The sequence below is a fragment of the Silene latifolia genome, chromosome 6, assembly GCF_048544455.1.
Source record: "Silene latifolia isolate original U9 population chromosome 6, ASM4854445v1, whole genome shotgun sequence".
Classification (NCBI taxonomy): Eukaryota; Viridiplantae; Streptophyta; class Magnoliopsida; order Caryophyllales; family Caryophyllaceae; genus Silene; species Silene latifolia.
This window is the reverse complement of record NC_133531.1, coordinates 95633672-95648843: the sequence shown is the minus strand read 5'-3', so window position 1 is coordinate 95648843 and position 15172 is coordinate 95633672. Positions and strand designations below refer to the sequence as shown.

General features: G+C 33.0%; 1 protein-coding gene across 1 annotated transcript; it reads left to right on the top strand.

Moving 5' to 3' along the window:
- The first annotated feature begins 323 nt into the window (after positions 1 to 323).
- On the top strand, positions 324 to 13858 carry LOC141588381 (uncharacterized). Its single transcript, XM_074409827.1, has 3 exons — positions 324 to 837; positions 13646 to 13744; positions 13848 to 13858. Exons 1-3 carry the CDS (start codon positions 324 to 326, stop codon positions 13856 to 13858), a joined length of 624 nt encoding a protein of 207 aa, XP_074265928.1.
- The last annotated feature ends 1314 nt before the right edge of the window (positions 13859 to 15172 follow it).

Genomic DNA, 15172 nt, shown 5'->3' with positions numbered 1-15172 from the left:
TATCTTGATTAAACATCTTCATGTCAATCTATGCACTTAGGTACTCTAAAGCTCTATTCACTTTAAGGAGACCATCACCTTAAGGTAAATTTACTCTTGAGTGACAATTTTTGGATTGTAATGCTATGGCTTGTATACAACAAATTCGATTTAAGACAAGGTCATTATACCTTTACTTTCGAAAAGTAACATACAGACCCACTGCAGACTCGAGCTGGAGCTGGAGGAAAATTTGTCAAGCAAAGGAGGAACTGAAACATGGCTTTCATCAGGGAAACTAGACTGTGAATCCTAGTGAATATAAGATTAGAGATGGATATAACATGATAAGGACTGTTAGACCTAAGGTGGAGTGGTCCCACTTGGTCTGGAATCATTGTGCAGTACCTAAGCATAGGGTTATTGCCTGGTTAGTGTATATGAATGCTCTAAATACTAGATATAAGCTGAAGAGAATTGGGGTGAGTGACTCATCTCTGTGTTGCATCTGTGAACAAGAGGAAGAAACCGTGCATCATTTGTTTTTTGATTGTGCTTATAGCAGGAAGGTGATGGGAGGGATAAGTGAGTGGCTTGGCTTGAACATGGTTAGAACAGACACCCTGCAATGGGTCCTTAAATGCAGACATTCCAGATTGAGGAAGAGATTGCTGAAAGCTGTGGTGAGTGCTTGTGTTTATGGTATCTGGAAACAAAGAAATGCGTGTAGATTGGAATACAAAATCCATAGACCAGAATACATTGTTACTGATATCAGGAGGACGATGAGTGATAGGTGCCTGCATTTGACTAGGAACCCAGTCCACGAACCTGATGCTAATTGGCTAAGGAGAATCAGTACAGTCAATTGATATCTTATTCTTAAGATGAGAGCTGCTTTGTAGTGTACTATATCTTGTTATCTAGCTCTTGTTTTTATTAGAGTTTTTTGATACTTGATGGGAGGAACTAAATTGTGCTTTCCATGAGCATGATTTAAGTATCCTATTTTGTAATTATTATTCTTTATAATATATCTTACATTTTAGCAAAAAAAAAAAAATAAGACATGTGTGCTTCACTCCCACTCCATCTCAATAGATTATAGTTCCATTACTTTCAAAAAGTAATACATTAACTATAAGTCATGTTTGTGATGATCTACAGATCTACTCCCACTCTATCTCTTAGAAATACACCTATCTTCTTAAGAGATAGCTTTGTGAGTTACAAACATATATGGTGGAGTATTTGAAGTTTGTCTAGACTGACGTATTTAGTGTAAGAATTATGGACCTGTATACAATATACGTGGACTATATAATTAATTCGGTACTAATTGTATTTATGCGCTATCAGTTAAGTTTAGCCCAAATATAAAGTGATCCACTACGGTGTATTAAATACGGGCTTATTTACGTCTTAAAAAGTATGGGCCAGACTATTATCTAAGCGTAGATACCCATTAGGTTTCTAATGCATGATGGGCACATTAGACAAAGAAGACTATATATAAGTCACCTGGGTTATGGTCCCTGGTAGCACACTATAACATAATCTCCCCGCATCCCATCAGTAGAGAGATTCATCTGGTATGTGTGTCTACTAAAAGACCTAATCCCGAAGACCGTCCCTTCAGGCGGTTCATCCCAACCTTTCGTCATGTAATCAGGAACGCTTCCGCATCTAGTATTTACCGAATAATTTAGTATGAAGTTTATGACCTCTATTTGGATTAAATCTAACAAGTGGTATCAGAGCCACCTTCATATTAAATTATTTGGGTTCTGTTTAGGTTATACAATATTTCTGATTCCTGTGCATACGTGATTTTGTATGCGGATGTGAATTTTGCGTTTAAGTTGTTTGTTTTCCAAAGTTCATTACTTTCGGAATTAATTGAACCCTCTTTGAGTCTTAAGGGCATCAGAGTAAGCCGCACGTAATAAGCAGCAATATGTTCTCGTATGAATCCTTTGTGCTGTCATTTTGAATTTGTTGAAGTGCACAGTTTGGTGTCCATGAATGCATCTCATGTGTTAATTTAATAATATGGTGTGGCCGTCACATGGTGATTAATTAATTAGTTATATAATGGAAAATTATATGCTTTGACGTATCATAATGGTTTTACCATGTTATTGAAAATTGGGTTATTCAGTAATTCAGTATGGAATGACGACACATGTTTATATTAAGCGACTATGACAATGGATTTTGCACGCCGTGGGTGTATTCATGACGGCTGCTTTGGTTGATTCCTGATAATTGTTGATCTGGTATCTAATGATTATACGGCTTTGAGCTGGTGATTTGGTGCTATTGTTATAATTGATATTAAGTACTGGGTTTAAGGTTTCAGAATATAATCTTGTATTGATTACCATGCTATCACTTTATGAATTCAGTCATGTCAGGTTAGACATTTAATCAGGCTAAAATCGTGTGATATGAATCGTTAATCATGGGTGTTGACCTGTTGGGTGCCTTATAGTTTGCTGGCTACTTTTGGTAAATTTTAGATTCATGTGATATGATTGACACTAATATGAGTTGGGTGGTCAATTTTTTTGGCACAAATTTGGATTAAGTTTATCTTTTCTTCGGTGATTATCTAGCATTATCGTGGGATAATACATACGGTTCTGGGATTATCAATATGCTGATTTTACTATTTGGGTATTAAGTTTGTTATTATAGCCATATAATGTAATGGTGAAAGTTTTGGCCCGATTAGTAACGGTTAGGCATTAGATTTGGATAAGTATTTGATCCCTGTAAAGTTATTTGAATATCAAAAGCTTATTGGTCAGATTCAGACAATATTTGGCTATTTGGATTTTATATAAGGTGTCTAATATTTTGAGTTGTTTAATTGAAACAATAAGTTGCCAAAGTGACCTCTGTTGTGTAGATTAAATATTTTAAAATATTAAGACAATTGTGTGTGATTGAATTTCATGCGGGTAATGGTCAGCCCAAAGGAAGGCTTTTACTTGGCCGAAATTCAATCATGCTTGTGGTGGTAAGTATGTAACAATTGTAAGGTTTCCATGTGAATATTAAGTCGGCCCAAAGGAAGGCTTAATGTTTGACAAGAATTTATTGTTAATACTTGATCACTACACCAAGATGACCACTTACAAGTTAATTTTATGTCCAAAGACTAAACTTAATGTTGTGTTAGGTGTCTTGTGTTGATGGGGATGCCAATATTTGAATATGAAAATCAAGTTAAGGGAGTGTCGTTATGTTTATGACATTCATAAGGATTATGCCCATAAAGTTTTTAAATTGAATAAATTCAATTCTTTGGACTTGTGTGTGTAATTCATGCGAATAATGGTCGGCCCAAAGGAAGGCCATTATTTGGCCGAATTACATATACACGTTGGGTAATAAATATGTGACGATTATTCGGTATTTTCATGTGTATACTAAGTCGGCCCAAAGGAAGGCTTAGTATTCGATGTGAGTTTATCGTCAATATTTGATTACAATTATTTAAGAGTAGTGTCTTTAACCAGTTAATATTTAAGTTTAATAACTAAATATCAATTTCGCAGACATTTTAATCATTTGAATTTATTCAAAATATAAGGATGTTGTTTTGTTCATTCAGTTTAACATTTATGGTTATTATATCTGTCATATTCGGTTACATTCTCAATTCGGATGAAACCATTTATCAAATGAATGGTAAGGGAATGTAGAATACTTATTCTGAGTTGCGATAATCTTAACGTTGGCTTGAGAATGTATAATTGCTACTCATAAGGATTAATGTATCGTGTGGACTCACGTGATTTTGGGAGTAGAACATTCAAAAGCATGTTTAATGATTATCTAAGGTGACATTAAGGAAATATTTAAGGGCATTGATTCAATTATTTCAGTTAAGCTAATTCAGTTAACTAAGAAGCTGCTAAAGTCAAACTCAAAGAAATAATAACAAACATAAGGTTAGACTTTTTTAGTCGTTAGTTTGTTAAGAGTTTTGACATAGAAGGAAAATCTTGTATCAGTTTTAAAGCCTTGCGTGTCAGTAAAGTTAAGCTTCTAATTCAGTTTGTCTAATGTTAATTTTTATATCCAATCATGTTTAGTGGGTGAATTTGGTTTTTCCAACCACATAAGTATATTGATGCAAGTATAGCTGAGATGTTACAAGCCAATTGATGATGAAAGATTCATCTATTTGGGGCATGTCATCATCTATGCTATTTGAGACAGTCAACTAATTTAGTTATCATTAATGACTTGTTTCTTTATTTGAATTTGGAATTTTTTTTTTTGGTACCACCTTAGGTGGAATTCAAATATTTTTCGTATGGGCAAATTTGGTTCTTTGTCCATTGAGAAATAATTAATTTTGTGTTTTTCAAATTCAAATAATGATGAATCTATCATTGTTGATAGCTTTATATAGTAGACTTTAGTCTCTTTCAAGTAAGCTTGCATTAAAGTTCAGTGGATATAAAGAATAAGTCAAAAGTGACAATTTCTTTCGGTGTGCCACATTATAAGGAATATTACGGTTTTTGTGTCAAAATGAAATTGTTGGACCCTTTACTTCAGTTTTTCATATTAAAGGGGATAAAGACGAAGTAAAGAGAGATTAGATATCAAAATCATTTTTCGATGTCTTATTATTAACATATACGGAAAGGTGAACCATTTTATACTTAAGTATTAATGGTTTAAATTATCATGTTAATTTGTAGACGGAATTTAGGCATGGATATCTAAATCTCATTTGTGAGAAGTTAAAAGTTCTTGACGTTTCAGTGATATTTGACTGAGTTATTTTACTCAGTAAAAGAATAGTTTTGTCATCTTTGATCATAAGTATTAATACTTTGGCAGATGACTATTAAGGATAACAACAACAAGGTTATTTTTAAGAATTTCTAGAGGTGTTCGATCTTGTATTTGATATTACACCATATGAGGATTCCTAATATGGATGGTGTAGTGTGTATGCAAACAAGATCCTAAGGCCTTGTAAGGAGTGTGATTATTCACACTCTTTTCCATATTACTCTAGTTATAAGTTCTTAAGATTGCAGCTATCTCTGGATAAATTTCTAACAATACCATTGACTATTTAATCATAGTGTAAGTTATTTACATATCTAGTATGTCTAACTAATTAAGATTGAGGTTTAAAAGCCATAAGGTTAAAAGTTGGACATAAGGAATGTCAATGACTATTTTGTTGGATAGTACTTAAGGTTTAAGGGTAATAAGGTAATGATCCCACAATCAAGTTATTTAAGACAAAAATTATGGGGTTCGTTGAGGATATTGAGTTTGAGTGGGAGAAAAGGTAATTGAAATTGTTTTAAGTCTCCTTATACAGGATGATAAGATCAATTTGGTTGAACAAACTCAAATATCTCAATAACCAATTCATTAGAAGATCCACATAATAAGGTAAATACAACTACATTAATTACATTGTTTTCCTATATGGATAAAAATGGACAATAATGTAGTGACGAACTAACTAGTTGTAATAAGAGTTAGATAATGGAATGGTAAAGATGATTTAATCGCGTTTTTCCAAACCATTGAAGGTCCTAATTAACTCATATAAGTGGATTGATGCCATAAAGAAAATAAGTCTTTTGATAGACGATGATATTTAGACATTGTTCCATTACCGAAAGTTGTGAAATATATTGGTTTCAAATATTTGTTTGTTACCAAGAAGGATTAAGAAGGTAATGTGACAGTCTGGATCATCTTGTCGGTATTGACTAGAAGGACATTTGGCATATTCAGTTTCTCAGTTACAGTGGATGAATGTTATAGATGAAAATATTCAGTGCAGAAATTAGAACTTTGATTCAATGGATTCAAAGTAGGTCTTCTGCAAATTACGGTAATTCATCCAGTAAAGCTAAAAGTTAGGTTTTCCGTCTAAGCAATCTTTAATCTATCATGTTATCATCTTATTTGTGTTAGGTGAACGTGGTTGATGATTTTAGATACTAAGGATTCAGTGGGAGTATGAAAGTTGTTCTAGTTTTATACACTTTCAGTAAAGGAGACAAATTAGTCTCAAATGCCCTAAGGAAAATATTCAGAAAAATTCATTAATGCTTAAATTCATGTGTCTCAGGAAATATTTAATGTGTTTAAGTATTATGGTATATATTTAGCTTGTATGCGTTCGGATATTGCGTACATTCTAAAGTTTGTTGGACAAATATTAAGGCAATACAGATTAGGATCTTGGATCCACTAAGGGCAGCCAAATATATTGTTGGTCATTTATATTTGGATCAAAACATTATTTATAGGAGATCGATTCAGGTTGAGATCATTTGGTATTTTGACTCCTAGTTGGTTATGAACATTTGTCATGAGGCTGCAAATTCAGTACGGTATTGAAAGACCATTTAAGTTATTTTGCGACAAATGTACAATTGTAAAGTTTCTAATAACAATATAAGTGATTTATTGTTTAAGAAACAATTCAGAGTGAAAAGGTGTCAATTATACATGTTGATACAAACTCCATTTTGCGGATCCGCTTACTAAGGAATTACCACCCACGGTCTTTCTTGAGCTAATTGCTCAAATGGGTGTTTCGGTTTTAAGGAAATTCAGTTTAAGTGGGAGTTTGTCATGTTAGACACATTAAAGTTTACGGTTATTAAGTTCTGCAGAAATAAGGTTTTAGGTTTACGGTTTCACTCCGTGTTATTTTGGTTGATCTTACTAAGGTGGACCAGTTGAAAATATGCATATAGGGATCACAATCGGATGCTATTTTCATGCTGCACTCCCATGCTCGATTCATGTCGTTGGTTATATTGACATATGTGACCATTGAGGGTCCTGCTACGACAAACTGGAGCAAAGGCCGCTTTGATCCCATGTTGGTATGATTGATGGACCGAATTACTTAAGACGGTTGGATGTTTAATAGTTTTTTGAGCTCATAAGGTTATTGTAAATACAATTATCAGTTGTCACACATATATGAATGCATTTGGCCCAAGTGGGAGATTGTAAGAATTATGGGCCTGTATACAGTATATGTGGACTATATAATTAATTCGGTACTAATTGTATTTATGCGCTATCAGTTAAGTTTAGCCCAAATATAAAGTGATCCACTACGGTGTATTAAATATGGGCTTATTTACGTCTTAAAAAGTATGGGTCAGACTATTATCTAATTGTAGATACCCATTAGGTTTCTAATGCATGATGGGCGCATTAGACAAAGGAGACTATATATAAGTCACCTGGGTTATGGTCCCTGGTAGCACACTATAACCTAATCTCCCCGCATCCCATCAGTAGAGAGATTCATCTGGTATATGTGTCTACTATAAGACCTAATCCCGAAGACCGTCCCTTCAGGCGGTTCATCCCAACCTTTCGTCATGTAATCAGGTACGCTTCCGCATCTAGTATTTACCGAATAATTTAGTATGAAGTTTATGGCCTCTATTCGGATTAAATCTAACATTTAGCACATAAAAGACTAGCTCTATCATGGCAGCTTGATTCATGTCATATGCGAGTCTGATCCATGTAATTTGTTAAATAGACTCTCTATTTTAGGTGTTTCCAGGTTGACCCTTCGTTTTTAATAACGTGTCCGTTTTGGATCGCAAAATCCCATAATTGAGTTTGATAACTCAAACCGACTCATATTAGTTTGATCTTATGGGTAGTGACACAAGGTCATAATCCATAAGCGAGAATCAAATTCATTACTTAGATATTCGCCACTACGTTCGGATCGTAATACTTTAATCCTTTTGATCAATTGGTTCTCTTCTTCATTTAGAAATTCTTTAAATTCCTCAAATGTTTCACTTTTAAATTTGATTAAGTAAATATACCCATATCTACTTAAATCATCGGTAAAAGTGACTAAGTAGTCATAATTTCTCCTTTGCGGTGATGCTCATTAGACCACATACATCGGCATGTATTAGTCCCAATAAATCACTTGCTTGTGTCCCCTTACCACTAAAGGGAGTACGAATCATTTTGCGAAGGAGACAAGATTCGCACATTCCATATGATTGAAAATCAAATGGCTCAATAATTCTAGTCGACACTAGCTTTTAATGCGTTTCTTATTTATGAGACCTAATCGACAATGCTAAATGTACAAATCATTTGAATTACTTTGTTTGAGTCTTTTGGATCGTATTATGTAGATATCTTTGCTTGAGTTGGAAGTGTCTAAAACATGAATATCATTAAGAGAAGTGACTTGGCTCACAGCCATGTCTATTTTCAACAAAATACAACAATTATTTTTGATGGCGAAAGAAAAATCTTTCCATGTCTAACATAGAAATGAAAATAATGATTTTAGACAAAGTGGGTACATAATCACAATTATGCAGATGCAACTTAAAGTCACTTAGCTAAGGCAATCACAAGGGTTCCCTTTGAAATGGTGGCTACTCTAGTTCCATTTGCGAATTGGAGATCCATATTACCCTTGCTAAGTGCTTCCAGACTCCTTAACTCTAACTGGAGTGACAAGTCTAGCTTTGATATCTCCCAAATACTTGGGACAATTTCGCTTCCAATGGCCCATGACATTACAATAATGACATTCTTCGTAAGATTTGGCACCCTTTTTGGTTTTGGTTGTGGTAGTCTCACTATCCATTTCCAATTCATTATCAGGTTTGGGTTTCTTACCCATCTTTGCCTTTCCTTTAATAATACCATTACTCCTTTCAGTTGCAAGAACATTCTTGCTAGAACTCCCACTGAATTTAATATTTGTCCTTGTTTTTACAAACAAGGATGCCTTGAGATTAGTGAGATTTTCTTCACAAGACTTTCTTACCAAAGAGGCGGGCATTAATATTGGAGTGGGAGGTGTGGAAGTGGTAAAGAAGCAAAGATTTCCATCCTGACCAATGCCGAAGCGTAGTTCCATAATCGTATCATTGTCATACTCGGATCACTTTTCATCGAATGATTGGAGCCATGAATTAATGGTGATTGGTGTAAGAGTATTAGATGAATCCATTGCATATAAATAACTACAAAAACGGAAATGAAGGAAATAATTAACATCTATCGTTTTAATAATACTTGTAAATGTTTTATATAAGTTTTAAGCATTTATATAGTGACCTCTACCCAACTATATAAATGATCCCGAGATCCAAATTCATATCAATTCGGGCACGGTGAGCCAATTCACCCCTTATCAATATAACTCGGTGGATTAACTCTTTAATCGATTTTACTTCTAGAATTCTCGGTCGATAAAATTACTTTAATATTTATCTTTAGCCCGGAACACATTCGATTACAGTCACGAATACTTCCGTTGAGCTCAATCCAAATTTCGATATAATAACAATTTAATACCCACTTACCCAACGTAACAAGTTTAGCACCCCGGTGAGCCGAGCCTACTTCCTTATGAAATTGGGATTCATGGTTCTACTATTTGGTAAGGCTAATTCTCAATTATTATTTAGTGAGAGGTCTTGTCAATTTATTATCTAACATGTTTTAAGTGAACTAAAGCGGTGAACTACGATAATTATAATTGACACGGTCGATGACTCGATATGAAATGCATGTATTGTTATGGCGATTTGGCAATGCATGCAACATATTAAAATAAATGCAAAGCAATAATAATAAATTCCTAGCATGGCCTTCCTAAAAATAGAAAATAAAATAATCTATTACATATTCGGAAACCAACTCCTTTGGTCCCTTGAATCTTCAAGTGGCACGCCTCCCAAGAACACCGTCTTTGTCGGAACACCTTTCCGAATGGCACCGTCTTGAAGGAACTCCGGAATTACAAATAATAATAAAAATACATAGCTATTCCTATTATACATTTGTAAAATGATAAACTAGTAAAAATAAAAGTGATACGAGATCACATTAAATTACAACCGAATCAATATTCCCTTTCATTACGGGTAATATCGATTAAAACTAAGGCCATACTAAGATAAAATTACATAATTCAAAATTATATAAATAAAAAGACATTCAACAATTGAAATATGCAACATTATAATATGTGTCTATCATGCCAAATTATGTCCCAAATCGCCCTATTTAACTTACATCATTTATATAACCCGGTTTTATGGAAATGCGTGATAATACCTTATTAAAATCACAAATCAATACTTAAATCAAATTTAAGCTCAAGTTAATTATCCTTGTGGGAAATATCGGTATACTTCCTCTATAAATATTCGGATTATAACGAAATTATAATTATGAAAAACTAGTCATAAACGAATTTACATAAACAAAAGAGAAGAGATTAAGAATCAACCTTTAATCCTAGCAATTTGGCCTAAGAACAATATCGAAATCGATATTCTTCTAATCGTTGCACCCAAGATGCTATGAGAAATGCCCCTCAATTTGCTAGAATGAGATCCCCAAAATTGATAATTATTTTTAGGGTTTTGTGTTTTTTTTGATGAGAGAATTAGGTCAAAAACATTAGAGAAAATTATCTCCCATATGCCTCCTTCAAACCGTGTAAATGAGGGATTAGGGGAAGATATTATTCTTCCCTTTTTTTCTCTTATTTCGGTTTTTTCACCAACCACCAAAAATAAGGAGAAAAATATCTTCTTATTTTAGGTTGGTTTTCTAAATGTATAAATGTGTATTAATTATCTTGATTGTCAATTTATGTCGACATGTATTAATAAGTCTATACACAACAGTTTGCAGTCGATTTATTAATACCGGTCTGTCAACATTTTATTATGACAATTTCGCATAATATATACATTAACTATAAATATAACATATTTATAATTTGCTAATTAAATATAACTGGTTACGTTTAATTACGAATTAACATCTTAATTCGTTTAAGCTAACATTATATACATTAATTAAATATAACAGTTTATATTCAATTTACGAATTTAACAATTAATTCGTCTCAACTGGTATTATTTAATTGTATTAAATAATCGTCTCATCATCACATTGACTAACTGGTTAGTCTAATACATGGACTAACCTTTTAGTCATATAAGGCATCAATGTGATTATATCTTCATACAATCACATCTCTCATACACATCCTTTAGGTGTGACTTTTAGGGAACCATTGATCACCGCCATTAGTATGATAATAACGTCAAACTTCTAGCAAGCCAACCGTTATTAAGTAAACGTTAATCAACTGATAAAATACTAAGTATACCCTTGTGAACCTATAAGAGATTTATAAATGTTATCACACTAATTGTGGAGGACACAAGCTCCAACAATCCTAACATACTTAGGTCTCAAAAATTAGTCATCACTCAATTTTTGACAATAATTCAACTTGATATAATTTTATGCTCATTTTGACCTTAAAATCATAACTATTATGAAATAAATCCAAATTAAATTACACTAATTTCAAAAATTGAATTTTAAATTTTTGAACATTCTGGAATATTTCCATGATACTCATAATGTCAAAAATCATGGTTAAAATTTTCGAATTTTATTTCGAGAAAATATAGTTGCAATTTGTCGGTTTTATCAAATAAAACATCTAAAGTATCACTACTACAAATCCCTTACATTGATGACGCTTTTGTATTGATGCTTTTATAAAGCGTCGACCGTAAATAACCCTCCAATTTTAATTTTTTTGGGAAACCGCCCCCATATACTAATAGGAAAGCGGAAAAGCGCAGTTTTCTAAATTGTCACTAAAATCCCCCGCTAACCCCCATCCACTATCATCACTTTACTCATATTTTTTCGATTACAAAACCCTAACCTTCAAAATCCCGTTCAATCATCAGCTATTTTCCTTTCATCATCAGCGATTTTCCTGCCAATCATCAACAGCTTTTCGTTCAATCTTCAGCAAAGACGATTCAATCAGCAATTCCGCCTAAACCCGTGCGCCATTCACCTTCTTTTCCAATTTTCAATTTTCCATTAAACAAAACACCTACCAATGACTGCAGAAATCTTCAACAATAATAAAAAATCTTCAACAATACTCGATTACTAGCGATAATCGATTAAACCAAAACCCTTTATAATATCTGTTGCGTTAATTATTCAATTACTAGCAACAATCGATTCAATTTGGATTTATTCAATCACCAATTTACAAATTAAGATCAAGGTTTGTTTTTAATATTATTTGTTGTTTTTATTTTTTAATTGATTTATTACTATCCTAGATTTCTTTGTTTTCTAATTATAACCCTAGATCTTGTGTCTTTGTGATTTTGTTCATTATTGTATTGATTCCGTATCTATAACTTGATTATATGTACTCTTTCTTCTCAAAATCAAACATCGTGGCAAAGACATCGACGCAATCTCAAAGGGCGGAAGAGGCTTTGGTGCTCCTGTTTATCTCTCCGCCTTTCTCGAGTATCTCGCTGCTGAGGTTTTTTCTTTTTCTTTAAATTCTTCAATCTTTACTATAGTAATTGCTTCTTAGAAGTTCATTATCAATAACCTGTTAATACATGTAATTGAATCTCCAATGGTTAAAACTTTAATCATTGAATCACCAAAGGCTATACCCGTGGCACGGTGCTTAAGTCAAGTTTATATTGAATGATTCAAGTTAATCATAAATGGAATTGAATCACCAAAGGTATGTGTTGGTGTTGGTAGGTGTTAGAGTTGGCTGGTAACGCAGTGAGGGACAACAAGAATAACAAGATAGTGCCACGACATATACAAATGGCTGTACGAAATGATGAGGAGCTGAGCAAATTTTTGGGATAGGTGACCATTGCAAACGGGGGTGTATTGCCAAACATTCACCAGTCTCTTTTGCCCAAGAAGCAACATGGTAGTAAAGGGGATATTGGGTTGCGTCTCCTATACAAGTAAGCTGTCAGTCATTCTCAATTTCTCACCCATGTGTCCTTTTTTTCCTTTTCAATTAATCCATGAAACTGTGACTTAACTTTGTCATCTACGGATAGCAAATATGGAGTAGTGACTGAACAATAATCATTGGTTAAGATGAAGTTCTCGACTTGGAACTCATGTTGAATTTGTTATCATCGGGATACAAAGGGTATTGTGTTTTGACTGAAATATAGTCACTGGTTTATTGATTTCTGTACTAAGAGTGAATTAGTGATTAACCTAAGACGTTTCTTTTGGACTTGCTTCTATGAACGGTTTAATTATATGATAGTTTGCGCTGTGTAAAAAATTAAGCGAGTTTCGGCTTCTCAGTGCTGCATATTTATGCAAATGCAGCAGGTATGTTCGATTCCACTCATATGCACTAAATGAAATACTGACATATAGTCTATCCAATTTATGTGTAATTATCATTTTTTCATTTTGTTAAAGACACGCACCTTTCATTCAATTTGTTAAAGACACGCTATTTCCCGAAAAAGAAGTGTATCTTGTCCTCTCCCTTTCTTTATTCTTCTGTTAAAGACACGCACCTTTCATTCTCTCTTTGCTTCCAACTTCTCTTCCACACTCACACAGTCACACAGCTCGAATTACCAATTTCAAAGCTAGGGTTTCCGACAAAAATGGCGACGACCATTCAATAAACAACAACCATAATACAGTAGTATCATAATAGTAGTAACGGCGGTAGAGTACACGTGTTGCGATACTAAGTTTTTCCTAAACATAGGAATATTTGTATTTCTGGTGATATTTGCAGGATTAATGTCTGGATTAACTTTAGGTCTTATGTCTTTATGTCTTGTTGATCTTGAAGTTCTTGCTAAATCTGGTACTCCTAAGGACCGCAAACATGCAGGTATAAGTATCATTTTTTCAATTTGTTATTTTGCTCATTATTAATTGTTTTGGTGTACTTAATGTTTGAGTTTAATCGAAGTGATGTTTGGAACTGTATTCAGTTGTGCTTTGACGCTTTGTTAATAATTATCGCGTAAAATCGTCTTACATGTGAGACAATCCTTTATTGATATTTGATAGTAATAAAGGAGTGTTTAATCAGTACAAGGACCGACTCACATGCATATTCAAAACTTAATCTAATCAATTTTACCACTTTATATCTGATAAGTGGGATATAAATGCAACCTAAAATAATTTTCTTATGCCATGTAATTCGTTTTAGCTATTTATGCTAAAATAGTCACTATTTATGTCATTTTTACACTAAAAATTCATAAATCATGCAAAATGAATCAAGTTCATTTCAAATTTTACACACAGTGAGTAACACATGCATGTGGCAACATATTAAAATTTCATGGCCTATTTAGAAGTTTAACTATATTTAACCATTTTACCTCCATTTAATTCATTTTTATCTCATAAAAATCATAAATCATGAAATATTAATCACATTAATACGAAATTTTACATACAATACATAAAATATTCATGTGAGGTCATACTAAAAAATCACGGCCAGTAATGAAGTTTAACTATTTTTAGTAAACAAAAGTTCATTTTACTCATAAAAATGTAATTATTTCACTAAAAATCATTAAAATGAGCAGTAAAATACCATAAATCATAAAATGACCTAAAAATATTTTAGGACCAGAATATATAACATGTATCATGATTTCGTGACTATCTAATAAATCAGAAATTTTTAGTTTTAATTAAGTTACTAATAACTCGAAAAAACTATAAATCGATTATGCATGCAACATCCTATGCTCTGATACCAATTGTTAGGTTCATATATCTATTATTAGACTCTTCTAATAGTGAACTAATTAACTTTTTAATATGTGTTCTTTAGATCTAGTGCATGCATAACTAAATAAGAGATTAATAAGAAAAACAATGTCCCTTACATTGTTAAGTGGCTCGAAATAATGGGCACAAATAAGGTCACCTTCCTTATTTGTTCTTGAGCTTAAATGTAATGGATGATCCTCCAAAATCCCAATGTAGAGATCCTCCTCTTGATTGCACCCAAGATTAGCCCTTATCACTAGTAAATAATATTTGCTAGATATTTATTTAGTAGTCTACCTTAAAAATTACTACTAATACTCATATATTTCATTAATAATATTAGTAGTATCTTTGAACAATCTAGATTAAGATTTCTCAAGTTTTAGAGAAAGATAAACTATGAATGTGAGAGGAAAGTTTTCATGTGAATAGAATGAAAAATGATTAATACAATGAGAGAACAAATTCTCCACGTTTGTATATGGAAAACCAGGGGGGGTTATATCCCAAGCCAATGCATGGT

Bases quoted from the DNA above. Each gene is read 5' to 3' on its own strand.
- LOC141588381 (XM_074409827.1), top strand. From the start codon at position 324: ATGATAAGGACTGTTAGACCTAAGGTGGAGTGGTCCCACTTGGTCTGG. The intron at 838-13,645 runs GTACAGTCAATT...TGATATTTGCAG, and splicing joins TAATTGGCTAAGGAGAATCA to GATTAATGTCTGGATTAACT.